The 14526-nt window shown below is 48.9% G+C and overlaps 1 protein-coding gene across 1 annotated transcript in view; it reads left to right on the top strand.

Moving 5' to 3' along the window:
• The first annotated feature begins 4657 nt into the window (after window positions 1–4657).
• The window catches only part of SLC30A7 (solute carrier family 30 member 7), a 71400-nt gene continuing 61531 nt past the window's right edge, over window positions 4658–14526 (top strand). Inside the window, exon 1 of the mRNA XM_075322215.1 lies at window positions 4658–4897. Coding sequence (XP_075178330.1) covers window positions 4818–4897 — 80 coding nt within the window. The 5' untranslated portion in view covers window positions 4658–4817. The remainder of the gene's footprint in view (window positions 4898–14526) is intronic.

The raw sequence follows: 14526 nt of genomic DNA, 5'->3' as shown, positions 1-14526 counted from the left end.
TTGTCCTGCTGGGACTGGGCTCAGGTTACATCAGTTCACCAACACCGCTTTCACAGGGAACATAAGAGACTTTGGCACTACAGCTGTTAGGAAACTACAATTCCCATCATGCCCGTTCTGTTGTCTGATAGAATGTGGCCACCAGGGAATGCTGGGAGTTGTGCTTTCTAAACTCTAGGATCTATGGGGAAAACTTTTCTCCTTGCGAAGACCTGACAAATCAGTCTGGCAGCAAGTGAGGGGTCTTATAGCTGCAATGCCCCTCAGGGAAATATTCAAATATCTCTCCAGGGAGGAAGGAGACAAACTCTAGCGTCACCTAGATCCCACGATAGCTTCTAATACAGCCAGATCAGATCCCATACTTTGCACTGACGAGGGTAAATCACCCTGAAACCCCAAGTCTGCAAATTGGGGTTCTGATCTGGCATAAATCCTTAGTCATATGAAAGGCTCGTTAAAGGGCCAATTTTGACTTTTAGGATTGCCACTTCCAATAGGTGGCGCTACAGTACGTCTCCTTCCTCCCTGGAGAGACAATTTAAACAACTAGGGTGAGAATGGTCCTTGGTACCTAAAGACTGCTTGACACGTAGTGACATCGCTAGCAATGTCGCTAGTCAAAGCACCCGCCCCCGTCGTTTATGCATCACGGGCAAATCGCTGGCCGTGGCGCACAATCGCGTTAGGAAGCGTCACATGAACTTACCCTCCTAGTGATGTCGCTGTGGGCGGTGAACAACCTCTTTTTTAAGGGGGAGGTTCGTGCACCGTCACAGCGACATCACACAGCGGCCCGCCAATAGAAGCGGAGGAGCGGAGACCAGTCGCATGAACAACCCGCGCACCTCGTTGCTGGCTGGACGCAGGTACGTTGCTGTTCGTCGTTCCCGGGGTGTCACACGTAGCGATGTGTGCTGCCTCAGGAGCGATGAACAACCTGCATCCTGCACCAGCAACGATATTTGGGAAATGAACGACGTGTCAACGATCAACGATTAGGTGAGTAATTTTGATCGTTAATGGTCGCTCGTAGCTGTCACACGCAACGACGTCGCTAACGAGGCCGGATGTGCGTCACGAATTCCGTGACCCCAACGATATCACTTTAGCGATGTCGTTGCATGTGAAGCGGCCTTAAAGGAGCTGCACTTATTTTGTACTACCACTTCCATCATTGTCTTCTACCTTTGCAATCATTTTCTATTTGCAGCTGTGTATTCAGAACCCTTCGTCTCTTATCTTTCTAAGCTTACTAACATCATTTGTTTATTAATAAAAGTTGATTTTGGAACATTTTTGAGCACTTATACAAGTGTTTAATTTCTATTAATTTAATAAGAATTATGTAAAATTTGGCGTTTCCAATTTTTTAACAATAGCACTTCAATTAGGAAAAATGGGACAATCCTAAAGTGAACTCCATCTCCCAGACTGAACAAACACAATAACTTAGAATCTGTATTTATTGAACACGAATCATTTCCACATACTATATGTCAAGTGATTGTTGTTTAATAAATATAGATTCTGAGTTATCGTATTTGTTCAGTCTGAAAGATGCAATTTACTCTAGGATTGTCCCATTTTTCCTAATTGAAGTGCTTACCTTCTGGTTTTAACTGTACCTCCCCCTGTGACCTCAAATGGGGGGTGGTCATTGGGATGCAGCCCAGGTTCCAAAACTTCGGTGATCATCATCTATCTTCATGATATTTGTCCCCCTGGAGGTGCCAGGTTGAAGATATTACTGCCATATTTCCTATCATGATTTTAGCTTTCCATACATGGGGACATGGCATATACAGTGACGAGCAAAAGGGTAACAATCTTTTGAATGTTTGACTTTCAGGCTCCATATCTCACCATCTACTACAGCTTTAAGCGGGAGAATACCTTCATTTTATAGACAATCAACTTGGCTATCTCTTAAATAAATTTGACTTGCAACTATTTAGCGTATGATTAGTTATGCAGATTCTTGTCATGTCCCTGTATTGTTACTATTTTGATCCTTAAAATCTACATTTTAAATGTATTATTTGTAATTTGTATTATTTTGTTAGTATTTTGTAAATCCACCTTTGGCTTTCAACATTGCTGGAATAGTTTTGGCCATGCTCTCGATTAGAATTAAACGTGTCGACCAAAATCTGATCCCAGGTCTCTTCTACACGGTCCGAATGTTGGTGTATAGTGGCCGACACACATGCGCATGTATATAGCTTTTTCCTGAACTCTACCCCCAAGTGTTCGATTGGGTTGAGGTCTGGGGACTGCGAGTGCCAACCCAGCTCCTCTACTTCATTGTTATTGAACCATTTATTTGCCAATCTCGATGTATGCTTCGGGTCATTGTCCTGCTGGAACACTGTGCCATCCTCTTCATGGCAATAGTACTCGAGTGAACGAAGTAACTCTCCTTGTAGAATTCTAACATATAGCTCAGAATTGAGACTACCATCGAGCCTGGTCAAGTATTCAACACCTTTGGCTGTGAAACAACTCCATGTCATTGGGCTTCCTCCACTGAACATGACAGTTCCTTCAATTTCTCAAACCGTTTGTTCCTTTTCCCCTTGTTTCTTCCAGACCTATTTGCACCTATCAAAAGATAGTCTATTGTCTTTCGTCTCATCACTCCAAATTACCAGTTTCAATCTTCTACTGTCCACATTTCTGCAAACTTGAGAAACTTCTGATGATATTGAAGTCAAGGCTTCTTTACTCGGGCCACCAGTACAGACTTATGTAATGTGTATCACACGGTGCTTGTATGGACGTCTGTTATCTCACTATTACGAAGCATGCGAGCCGCCTCCACTGCCGTGTTTGTCGCTCCAGAACCGATAGACCATGTGATGAGCTGTCTTGTTAACGCTGATATTTTGCCTGGATGTCCACCTCTTGGCGTTTGAATGGATGGACGGACTTCATTTTATATTCTTCCAACTGGCATGGCACTCACATGATGCAATTTGGCAATTTTCTTGGCTGAGAGATCACTACTGATGAGCTGGATGATGTGGTTTCTCTTTTCTTGGGAAATCTTCTTGATTGCTGTCCTTAATTCAAACCAGTGATCTTTCACTTGGGAATCAACCTAATAACACACTGAGGTATTGGGGAATGTGAGAAAAGGTTATAATTTGTAGAATACAGAAAGAAAATTATTTTTCAAAAATCAGGAGCAAAACAGTAACAATGCAGTAACATGACAAGAATCTGCATAACTAATCGTATGCTAAACAGCTGCAAGTCTAATTTAATGTATGAGATAGCCAAGATGATTGTCTATAAAATGAAGGTAGTATCAGGCTCAAAGCTGTTGTGGCTGGTGAGATATGGAGCCTGAAAGTCAAAAGTTCAAAACATTGTTACCCTTTTGCTTGTCACTTTATATCTTCATCCTGGGCCTTATCCTGATATATATGGTCCCAAACCTGGTATAAATGGCCCCCAACCTGATATATATGTCCTCATCCTGGGCCGCATCTTGGTATATAACACCTCATCCTGGGCCCGATCCTGGTATATATGTCCTTATCCTGAGCCCATAATATAAAATAGAAGAATTACCGTCACTCTTAAACTGAAGGTCTGAACTGGTGCAAATTGAACATAGCATACATTATCCAAAATAACAGTTGAACTCCTGTAAAGGGGGGGGGGGGATAACTGAAGGAGGTAAATAGTGAATATTGAAATGAAATCAGCTTCAATACTTTACTATGGTAATATATAGTATAAATGACATAAAAATATGTTTACAGACACAATATAGGTTTAAATAAACACTTTGATCAATTAAAAAATAAAGTCATTTAATAATAAATGTTTGTCCCATACAATAACGCCAGAAAGAGAAGAGACAAGGGACACCTCGTCCAGAAAACGAGCAGTGATCAGTGCAGTGTATCCGCGTCACTGATGTACAAGCAGGAAACATTGCTTTTGTGGAAACAATTTTTTTTTTCTTTTTACAAAAATATGAATTTTTTTAATCCACTAAAACACAAACGATACAAGCTTGATATTGCTGCGATCGTAGCTGTCTGATGCTGGAAGTCTCTTCTGGTGAATCTTTAAAAAATAATAAATGGAGACATCTTCCCCCCCATCAGACCCTGTCGATCCAGCGCACGCTGCTCCGGAAATATCTACAGGATCTGCAAGCGACTGCTGCGCCATCTAAGCGTCACATGACTGCTCAAGTCTCTGATCGGTTGCAAAGGTCAGGTGACTAATGCAGCGACTTTCTTCTGGTCAGCTGATTGCTGCAGCCAATCACAAGCTTCAGCACTCATGTGGCACCCAGGCAGCGCAGCCGCAGTATTCGATTGCGGATCCCGTAGAGATCCGGTCCATGCTGGGAACCCTGACGTATACATGGTATACGTCAGGGTTCCCAGAGACAGTCTAAGAACCAACCATCACAGCACTGTGCACGGAGGAGACTGCTCTCACTGACTGCACCGTAAACGCAGCTCATCCTTCTATATTACGTCGTGACGTCAGCACGCACTGCAACCACTCCGCCATCTTTGTGCCTGGCACCTTGGCTTCCAGTTATGCTCCGTCAGCGCTGCTCTCTGTGATGCGCACACCAGGAAGTCTGTGCGCCGCTCATTCATGTGATTGGTTGCTGAGTGCCTGTGTGTCAGGCCGCCGGCCACTCCCCCGGAAGGAGGAAGCGGCTCCCGGAGCTCGCACGGCACGGAGCGCACAGCGGAGCGGGGAAACGGCGTCGTCAGCGGCAGTCACAGGGGAGAGCGGCCGGTGTGAGGGGGAACCGGGGCGTCGGCGCCGCTCTCAGGATGCTGCCGTTATCTATTAAGGACGATGAGTACAAACCGCCCAAATACAACCTGGCGCGGAAAGTGTCCGGATGGATCAGGTACATCACTCGGCTGTGTGTGTGTGTATATATGTGTATTTGCATTTGCGTATTGCATATGTATAACATGTATATGTGTGTATGTAATAGATGTGTCTCATACATGTAAGTATATATAATAGTAGCACAGACACAGCCAGTGTATATTGAAAATTAGAGATGAATATATCTATGTCCGTTCTGTGTCGCTCATCATCCTTCTAATCCAGGCTTGTCTCTCAGATCAGCCATAACATTACAGCACTGTTCACACTGGTGAATATTGGCCTCTCTCCACATGACCTCACTAGTCACCAGGACCCCGGTGATCCCCCCCCCCCGGGCTCAGCAGCCTCGTCTTCGGTCGAGCAGAGATGCCAGTGTTCTCCCTCCACTCCGTTCATTGCCTATAGGACTGTCGGGGACTCCTCAGCGCTGTGCTCATGCCCTCCTGCAGTCCCATAGCCTTTCCCTGATCTCTGGGGCTCACTGGTTGGATCCCAGCAGTTGGAGTACTCATTTATCCACTAAATATTTAGTTCGTTCATACGTTTTTTTTCCCCCCTTAGGCCGGGGTCAGACGGCTATATAACATGGACGCTAATTGTAGTGCACTGCCGGACCAGCTCCCCTGACCTGAGTGTGACATCTGCATAGAAATACTCGCTGTCACACTCGAGTCAGGAGAGCTGCGGCCGGTTCAGCTTTCTGATGCGACTGTCATCCATGTTGTACAGCCACCTGACCCCGGTCTTAGCCTGAGTCCTCCTGTGCGCCGATGACCAAAGACTAAACTCTTACTGTATGTAGAGAGGGTGCAAGTTCAGATGTAAAATTTAGGAAGAAACATATTCGTCTTATTTATAGAGCCCATCTGGCCGACGCTACTACAGGTCCCTATCCTCCAAGGGGTTGTCTCCTTTCAGAAAGTGTTAGGGCACAGGTTGTGATAAAAACAACTTGTGCTTTACTCACCATCCTCCGGTCCAGTGTGGAGTCTCCTCTGCTCCTAGATGTCTCAGTGACAGCTCAGCGGCTAATCAGGGAGCTCAGCAGCTCTCCTGTATAGATGGAACGCCCCACTGAGAGCCGCTCACTAAATAGCTGCCTCACGTATGATTCTGCATCCAATACAAGATACTAGGAGCAGCGGAAGACACATAATGCTGGACCTGGGGAGGGTGAATAAGGATGATCTTTTTTTTTCCCTTTATCATTTGCACCTAAGATTCGAGATTTCATAAGAGGACAACCCCTTTAAAACACATGATCAGTTACATGAATAATCACATGACCACCGCTCATCACATGGACATGGCTGAGGCACCAGACAGGATGGGGGCAGATAGTGAGACCTGCACCCTCCAAGACAGTTATGTCTTTCAGCCCCATACATTCTGGGGTTTGGAATTTTCGCCACACACAAGACATTCGATCAGACTGAGATCTGTGATGTGGAGCCTCGGCCAACACCATAACGTAAGATGCCAAAGTAATCAGATGATTCTTTTCCCATGAAGGCTGTACTGGTCTGGATAGATGTGTGGAAAAAAGGAACATCCACATAAATGCCAAACCCGAGGCTTCCAAGGAAATAATTACCAAGATGATCGCACTTCTATTCCCTTGGCCGAGTTCACATGTCCAGTAAATATCTGTTTTTGGTTATTTTAGCAGGAAAACAAAAAGTTCTCCGCTTCTGAGTGCCTGGCACTTCCGGTCAGGCGCAGTAGACCTCTCTGAAGCCGGGACGCTTACATCCAGCTTCATACGACGCATGACCGAAAGTGCCCGGCATCCAGAAGCGCGGTAACAGCGAACACAGGTGCGCGCAACACCGCTGGTGACGCTGCATTGAATAGCATGTTAGTACACCCCTGTGGGTGTACTAAAATGCTATGAGGGCGGACTAGTCGGGGGATATAACTCCCTTAAGACTAGTCTCTGGCCTCATTAGCATAGGATAAAAGATCTTTAGAAATAGAGATCTTTAGAAAAAGTATGTATAGTAGTGTATACAGGGATGGTTAGGCAGGGATTAGCAATATGCACTCAGAACTGCTCATGGTTCTGGGTGCATATTGCACCTGACAGGTTCCCTTTAAACAAATTTTTTAAATAAAAAAAAGCGTGCCAGTCATCAGCCCCCCCCCCCCCCCCAATCCCATTTTTGATACCTAGCCATGATAAAGCTGACGGCTGGTGGTTGGTATTCTCAGGCTGGGAAGGCCCATAGTTATTGGCCCCAGCCTAAAAATATCAGCCTGCAGCCTCCCAGAATGGTCACATCCGTTAGATTCGATAGTCCCAGAACTTTACCCAATTCATCCCGTTTACCCTGGTGCGGTGGCAATAGGGTAAGAATGGGTTAATGACAGCTTACATCTGCCACTAAGCCTTAAATTACTAATTTGAGGCATATATGAGACCCCCCCACCCCCCATTACTGATCTGTAAGTGAAAAGAAATAAATACAAACACCGAAAAATCCTCTTTCACCCCTTAGCCCCAAAAACGCACAGGTTTTACGAGGTCCCACAACGATGCTATATACGTACTGAAGGTAAAACGCAACGGCACAGAATGTCTTTGCACATTGTGGGTTTCAGGCAGAGAGTGACAGCCTCAGCGATTAGCGGTGACATCACTCAGTTTATCTGCAGTCATAGTTGGAGGTTCCCACGGTCCTCCTGTGACCGCAGGTCAGCTGACCTTAGGTGACCAAAGTAAACTCAGTGACTTCACCTCAGATGAGGTTACTGAGTTCACAGAGCTGCATCTCCTGGCATATTACTGTGGGAGTTTTTTTGCCAAGAGATGCAGATTTAGTGCTAAAATTTGTACACCATATTTTTGCACTAAATCTGCTTCTGGCAAAGAAAACCGCATCAAAACACAATGCGTTTTTTATGCAATAGTGATACAATTTTCTTTATCGCTCCTAATTGGGAGACCCAGACAAGTGGGTGTATAGCTACTGCCTCCGGAGGCCACACAAAGCAGTACACTTAAAAGTGTAAGGCCCCTCCCCTTCTGCCTATACACCCCCCGTGGGATCACGGGCTCCTCAGTTTTCATGCTTTGTGCGAAGGTCAGACATCCACGCATAGCTCCACTGTTTAGTCAGCAGCAGCTGCTGACTATGTCGGATGGAAGAAAAGAGGGCCCATACTAGGGCCCCCAGCATGCTCCCTTCTCACCCCACTTTTGTCGGCGGTGTTTGTTAAGGTTGAGGTACCCATTGCGGGTACGGAGGCTGGAGCCCACATGCTGCTTCCTTCCCCATCCCCCTTAGGGCTCTGGGTGAAGTGGGATTTTACCGGTCTCCAGGCACTGAGACCGTGCTCCATCCACAGCCCCTGGGGATTCTGCTGGATATGGAGCTGAGTATCGTCAGGGACATGGCCCTGCTACGTCAAGGTACTCTGTGTCCCCGTACAGACCGCGCGCAGACACACTGCAGCATTGCTGGGTGTGTTAGTGCGCCGGGGACAACAGCGCTGCGCGCTTGTGCCACTACTCACTACAGCTCTGCTGAGTGAGTTAATGTATTGGGAACTGCCGCGCCGGCCGCTGCTGTCAGTTTACACTGCGGCGCGGCTGGGACTTGTGGTGCGCCGGGGACTTCCGCGCTGGCCGTGCATATATGACGGCCGCGCTTATTACTCGAGTCCCCGGCTTTTGCGGCCTAGTTTCGCTTCGTTCCCGCCCCCAGGCCTGCCAGTCAGGGGAAGGGCGGGACGCTGTACAGAACATCAGCGCGGGGGGCTGGAGTCTATTTTACATACTCCAGCCCTCACACTGGACACAGTGGGACGCCAGTTTCCCGCACTTTGTCTGAGGCACGCCCACGGTCCGCCCCTCTTCACAGAACGCCGGCAGCCATTCCTGTGTACAGTCTGAGCTGGAGAGGGGAGACAAGTTCTGGGAGACCCAGACACGGGATTCTGGCGACCACACAACCGCGTTTCCGCGGGCGGTAAGCGGCACCGCTGGTGCTGACCCCACTAGTGCCGAAGTGTACTTTTGTATTTTTATGCTTGCATGCTATACATTGCACTGTACGCTCGCTGGTGATTCTTGGCTATATACCCTCCTAGATTACTCAGAGGAGACAACAGCATGTCATCCGCAAAAAGCAAGGGTGCCAAGGCACAGGCTTTCTATGCTGCTTGTACCGCATGTGAGGCTACTCTACCTGCAGGTTCCACTGACCCCCATTGTGTGCAGTGCTCGGCCCCTGTGGCACTTGCTCGGCCGGGGCCTCTGCTAGAGGTGACCCAGGGAGAACCACCTGTGAATACTGTCCAGGTGACGGGGACGGAGTTTGCAGTTTTTGCGGATAGATTGTCTGTGACTATGACTAAAATTCTAGAAACTTTGCAGTCTAGACCAGTAACTCAGACCATGGGCACTGTTGAATCATTGCTCCCTGGTCCCCCTCAGTTGGAACAGCTCCGGGCTCCGGGGGTGTCCCATGCATCCCAGGGTGAAGGCTCTGACACGGACGACAGTCCCAGACAGCCTAAGCGAGCTCGCTATGAGCGGCCCTCGACTTCATCACACTGGTCAGGGTCCCAGCAGGAAGGCTCTCTGTGTGATGAGGCGGAGGTAGCTGATCAGGATTCTGATCCTGAGACCGCTCTCAATCTGGATACTCCTGATGGTGACGCCATAGTGAATGATCTTATAGCGTCCATCAATAGAATGTTGGATATTTCTCCCCCAGCTCCTCCAGTGGAGGAGTCAGCTTCACAGCAGGAGAAATTCCATTTCAGGTATCCCAAGCGTAAATTAAGTACCTTTCTGGACCACTCTGACTTTAGAGAGTCAGTCCAGAAACACCACGCTTATCCAGATAAGCGTTTCTCCAAACGGCTTAAGGATACACGTTATCCCTTTCCCCCTGACGTGGTCAAGGGCTGGACCCAGTGTCCCAAGGTGGATCCTCCAATCTCCAGGCTTGCGGCTAGATCCATAGTTGCAGTGGAAGATGGGGCTGCACTTAAAGATGCCACTGACAGACAGATGGAGCTCTGGTTGAAATCCATCTATGAAGCTATCGGCGCGTCGTTTGCTCCAGCATTCGCAGCCGTATGGGGACTCCAAGCTATTTCAGCTGGTCTTACACAGATTGACACGGTCACACGTACATCTGTTCCGCAGGTGGCATCCTTAACCTCTCAAATGTCTGCATTTGCGTCTTACGCGATTAATGCTGTCCTGGACTCTACGGGCCGTACGGCAGTGGCGTCCGCCAACTCCGTGGTTTTACGCAGAGCCTTGTGGTTAAGGGAATGGAAGGCAGATTCTGCTTCCAAAAAGTGCTTAACCAGTTTGCCTTTTTCTGGTGACCGACTGTTTGGTGAGCGTTTGGATGAAATCATTAAACAGTCCAAGGGTAAGGATTCATCCTTACCTCAGCCCAGACAAAACAAACCCCAACAGAGGAGGGGACAGTCGGGGTTTCGGTCCTTTCGAGGCTCGGGTAGGTCCCGATTCTCCTCGTCCAAAAGGACTCAAAAGGAGATTGTTGGCGGGCTCAGTCACGCCCAAAAAAGACAGCCGGAAGACCCGCTACCAAGGCGGCTTCCTCATGACTTTCGGCCTCCTCTCTCCGCATCCTCGGTCGGTGGCAGGCTCTCCCGCTTTGGCGACATTTGGCTGCCACAGGTCAAAGACCGTTGGGTGAGAGACATTCTGTCTCACGGGTACAGGATAGAGTTCAGTTCTCGTCCTCCAACTCGATTCTTCAGAACTTCTCCACCTCCCGACCGAGCCGATGCTCTTCTGCAAGCGGTGTGCACTCTAAAGGCAGAAGGAGTGGTGACCCCTGTTTCTCTTCAGGAGCAAGGTCACGGTTTTTACTCCAATTTGTTTGTGGTGCCAAAAAAGGACGGGTCTTTCCGTCCCGTTCTGGATCTAAAACTGCTCAACAAGCACGTGAAAACCAGGCGGTTCCGGATGGAATCCCTCCGCTCCGTCATCGCCTCAATGTCTCAAGGAGATTTCCTAGCATCAATAGACATCAAGGATGCTTATCTCCACGTGCCGATTGCTCCAGAGCATCAGCGTTTTCTACGCTTCGTTATAGGAGACGAACACCTTCAGTTCGTAGCTCTGCCTTTCGGGCTGGCGACAGCCCCACGGGTCTTCACCAAGGTCATGGCAGCAGTAGTAGCAGTCCTGCACTCTCAAGGTCACTCTGTGATCCCGTATTTGGACGATCTACTGATCAAGGCACCCTCTCAAGAGGCATGCCAACACAGCCTGAACGTTGCGCTGGAGACTCTCCAGAGTTTCGAGTGGATCATCAACTTTTCAAAGTCAAATCTGACCCCGACACAATCGCTAACATATCTTGGCATGGAGTTTCATACTCTCTCAGCGATAGTGAAGCTTCCGCTGGACAAACAGCGTTCACTACAGACAGGGGTGCAGTCTCTCCTTCAAGGCCAGTCACACCCCTTGAGACGCCTCATGCACTTCCTAGGGAAGATGGTAGCAACAATGGAGGCAGTCCCTTTCGCGCAGTTTCATCTGCGTCCACTACAATGGGACATTCTCCGCCAATGGGACGGGAAGTCGACGTCCCTCGACAGGAACGTCTCTCTTTCTCAGGCGGCCAAGGAATCTCTTCGGTGGTGGCTTCTTCCCACCTCATTGTCGAAAGGAAGGTCCTTTCTACCCCCATCCTGGGCGGTGGTTACGACAGACGCGAGTCTTTCAGGGTGGGGAGCAGTTTTTCTCCACCACAGGGCTCAAGGTACGTGGACTCAGCAAGAGTCCTCACTTCAGATCAATGTTCTGGAAATCAGAGCAGTGTATCTTGCCCTACAAGCCTTCCAGCAGTGGCTGGAAGGCAAGCAAATCCGAATTCAGTCGGACAACTCCACAGCGGTGGCATACATCAACCAAGGAGGAACACGCAGTCGGCAAGCCTTCCAGGAAGTCCGGCGGATTCTGACGTGGGTGGAAGACATGACATCCACCATATCCGCAGTTCACATCCCAGGCGTGGAAAACTGGGAAGCAGACTTCCTCAGTCGCCAGGGTATGGACGCAGGGGAATGGTCTCTTCACCCGGACGTGTTTCAGGAGATCTGTCACCGCTGGGGGATGCCGGACGTCGACCTAATGGCGTCCCGGCACAACAACAAGGTCCCGGTTTTCATGGCACGCTCTCACGATCACCGAGCTCTGGCGGCGGACGCCTTAGTTCAAGATTGGTCGCAGTTCCGGCTACCTTATGTGTTCCCACCTCTGGCACTGTTGCCCAGAGTGCTGCGCAAGATCAGGTCCGACTGCCGCCGCGCCATCCTCGTCGCTCCAGACTGGCCGAGGAGGTCGTGGTACCCGGATCTCTGGCACCTCACGGTAGGCCAACCGTGGGCACTTCCAGACCGACCAGACTTGTTGTCCCAAGGGCCGTTTTTCCATCAGAATTCTGCGGCCCTGAACCTGACTGTGTGGCCATTGAGTCCTGGATCCTAGCGTCTTCAGGATTATCTCAAGAGGTCATTGCCACCATGAGACAGGCTAGAAAACCATCTTCCGCCAAGATCTACCACAGGACGTGGAAGATTTTCTTATCTTGGTGCTCTGCTCAGGGAGTCTCTCCCTGGCCATTTGCATTGCCTACTCTTCTTTCCTTCCTGCAATCCGGTTTGGAAAAAGGTTTGTCGCTAGGCTCTCTTAAAGGACAAGTCTCAGCGCTGTCTGTATTTTTTCAGAAACGCCTAGCACGACTTCCTCAGGTACGCACGTTCCTGCAAGGAGTTGGTCATATCGTCCCTCCTTACAAGCGGCCGTTAGAGCCCTGGGATCTGAACAAGGTTCTAATTGCTCTCCAGAAGCCGCCTTTCGAGCCTATGAGGGATGTTTCCCTTTCTCGCCTGTCACAGAAAGTGGTTTTTCTAGTAGCGGTCACGTCTCTTCGAAGAGTGTCCGAGCTAGCAGCGCTGTCATGCAAATCTCCCTTCCTGGTGTTCCACCAGGATAAGGTGGTTCTGCGCCCAATTCCGGAGTTTCTCCCTAAGGTGGTATCCCCCTTTCATCTCAATCAGGATATCGTCTTACCTTCTTTGTGTCCTCATCCAGTTCATCAATGTGAAAAGGATTTGCATTTGTTGGATCTGGTGAGAGCACTCAGACTCTACATTTCCCGCACGGCGCCCCTGCGCCGCTCGGATGCACTCTTTGTCCTTGTCGCTGGTCAGCGTAAAGGGTCGCAAGCTTCCAAATCCACCCTGGCTCGGTGGATCAAGGAACCAATTCTTGAAGCCTACCGTTCTGCTGGGATTCCGGTTCCCTCAGGGCTGAAGGCCCATTCTGCCAGAGCCGTGGGTGCGTCCTGGGCATTACGGCACCAGCCTACGGCTCAGCAGGTGTGCCAGGCGGCTACCTGGTCGAGTCTGCACACTTTTACCAAGCATTATCAGGTGCATACCTACGCTTCGGCGGACGCCAGCCTAGGTAGACAAGTCCTTCAGGCGGCGGTTGCCCACCTGTAGGAAAGGGCTGTTTTTTACGGCCCTATCACGAGGTGTTATTTTACCCACCCAGGGACTGCTTTTGGACGTCCCACTTGTCTGGGTCTCCCAATTAGGAGCGATAAAGAAGGGAATTTTGTTTACTTACCGTAAATTCCTTTTCTTCTAGCTCCAATTGGGAGACCCAGCACCCGCCCTGTTTTCTTAGGGATTTTTGTTTTTTCGGGTACACATGTTGTTCATGTTGAATGGTTTCAGTTCTCCGATGTTTCTTCGGATCGAATTTGTTTTAAACCAGTTATTGGCTTTCCTCCTTCTTGCTTTTGCACTAAAACTGAGGAGCCCGTGATCCCACGGGGGGTGTATAGGCAGAAGGGGAGGGGCCTTACACTTTTAAGTGTACTGCTTTGTGTGGCCTCCGGAGGCAGTAGCTATACACCCACTTGTCTGGGTCTCCCAATTGGAGCTAGAAGAAAAGGAATTTACGGTAAGTAAACAAAATTCCCTTCTTTTTGCCAGGAGGTGTAGATTGGGTGCAGGATTATGGTGTACAAAATTTCAGCACCAAATCTGCATCTCATGGCAAAAAAAGTTTTTTATGCCGTTTCAGTGCGGTGTCTGCCAGGAGATGCAAATTTGGTGCTGAGATGGCTGCACCAAATATCTACACCAAATTTGCACCTACTATTACCATGAGGTGATCACTATGATTCACTTGTTAGTGGCTTAATATTCTGGCTGATCATTTTGTGTATAGCACTGTATATGTGTTATACGTGTATACCGCCCTGTGTGTCATGTACGTGTGCCTACCGCCCTGTGTGTCATGTACGTGTGCCTACCGCCCTGTGTGTCATGTACGTGTGCCTACCGCCCTGTGTGTCATGTACGTGTGCCTACCGCCCTGTGTGTCATGTACGTGTGCCTACCGCCCTGTGTGTCATGTACGTGTGCCTACTGCCCTGTGTCACCTTTTTATATGGCTTCTGTGTGGATATTTTTCTATATCTGTTGGCATTTTCATGTAACCACCTATACATATGTAATTGTGTCACTCCTGTGGGTTAGTGGTGTAGCGTTCTCCAGATTTTACCAGCAAATTTGATTCTGCTCCAATTGAGTGACCCCTTTTTTATACTCTGTATGGACCCCAGGACG

The sequence above is a fragment of the Anomaloglossus baeobatrachus genome, chromosome 8, assembly GCF_048569485.1.
Source record: "Anomaloglossus baeobatrachus isolate aAnoBae1 chromosome 8, aAnoBae1.hap1, whole genome shotgun sequence".
Taxonomy (NCBI): Eukaryota; Metazoa; Chordata; class Amphibia; order Anura; family Aromobatidae; genus Anomaloglossus; species Anomaloglossus baeobatrachus.
Note: the sequence above shows the minus strand (reverse complement) of the source record. Positions and strands in the feature narration are given on the sequence as shown.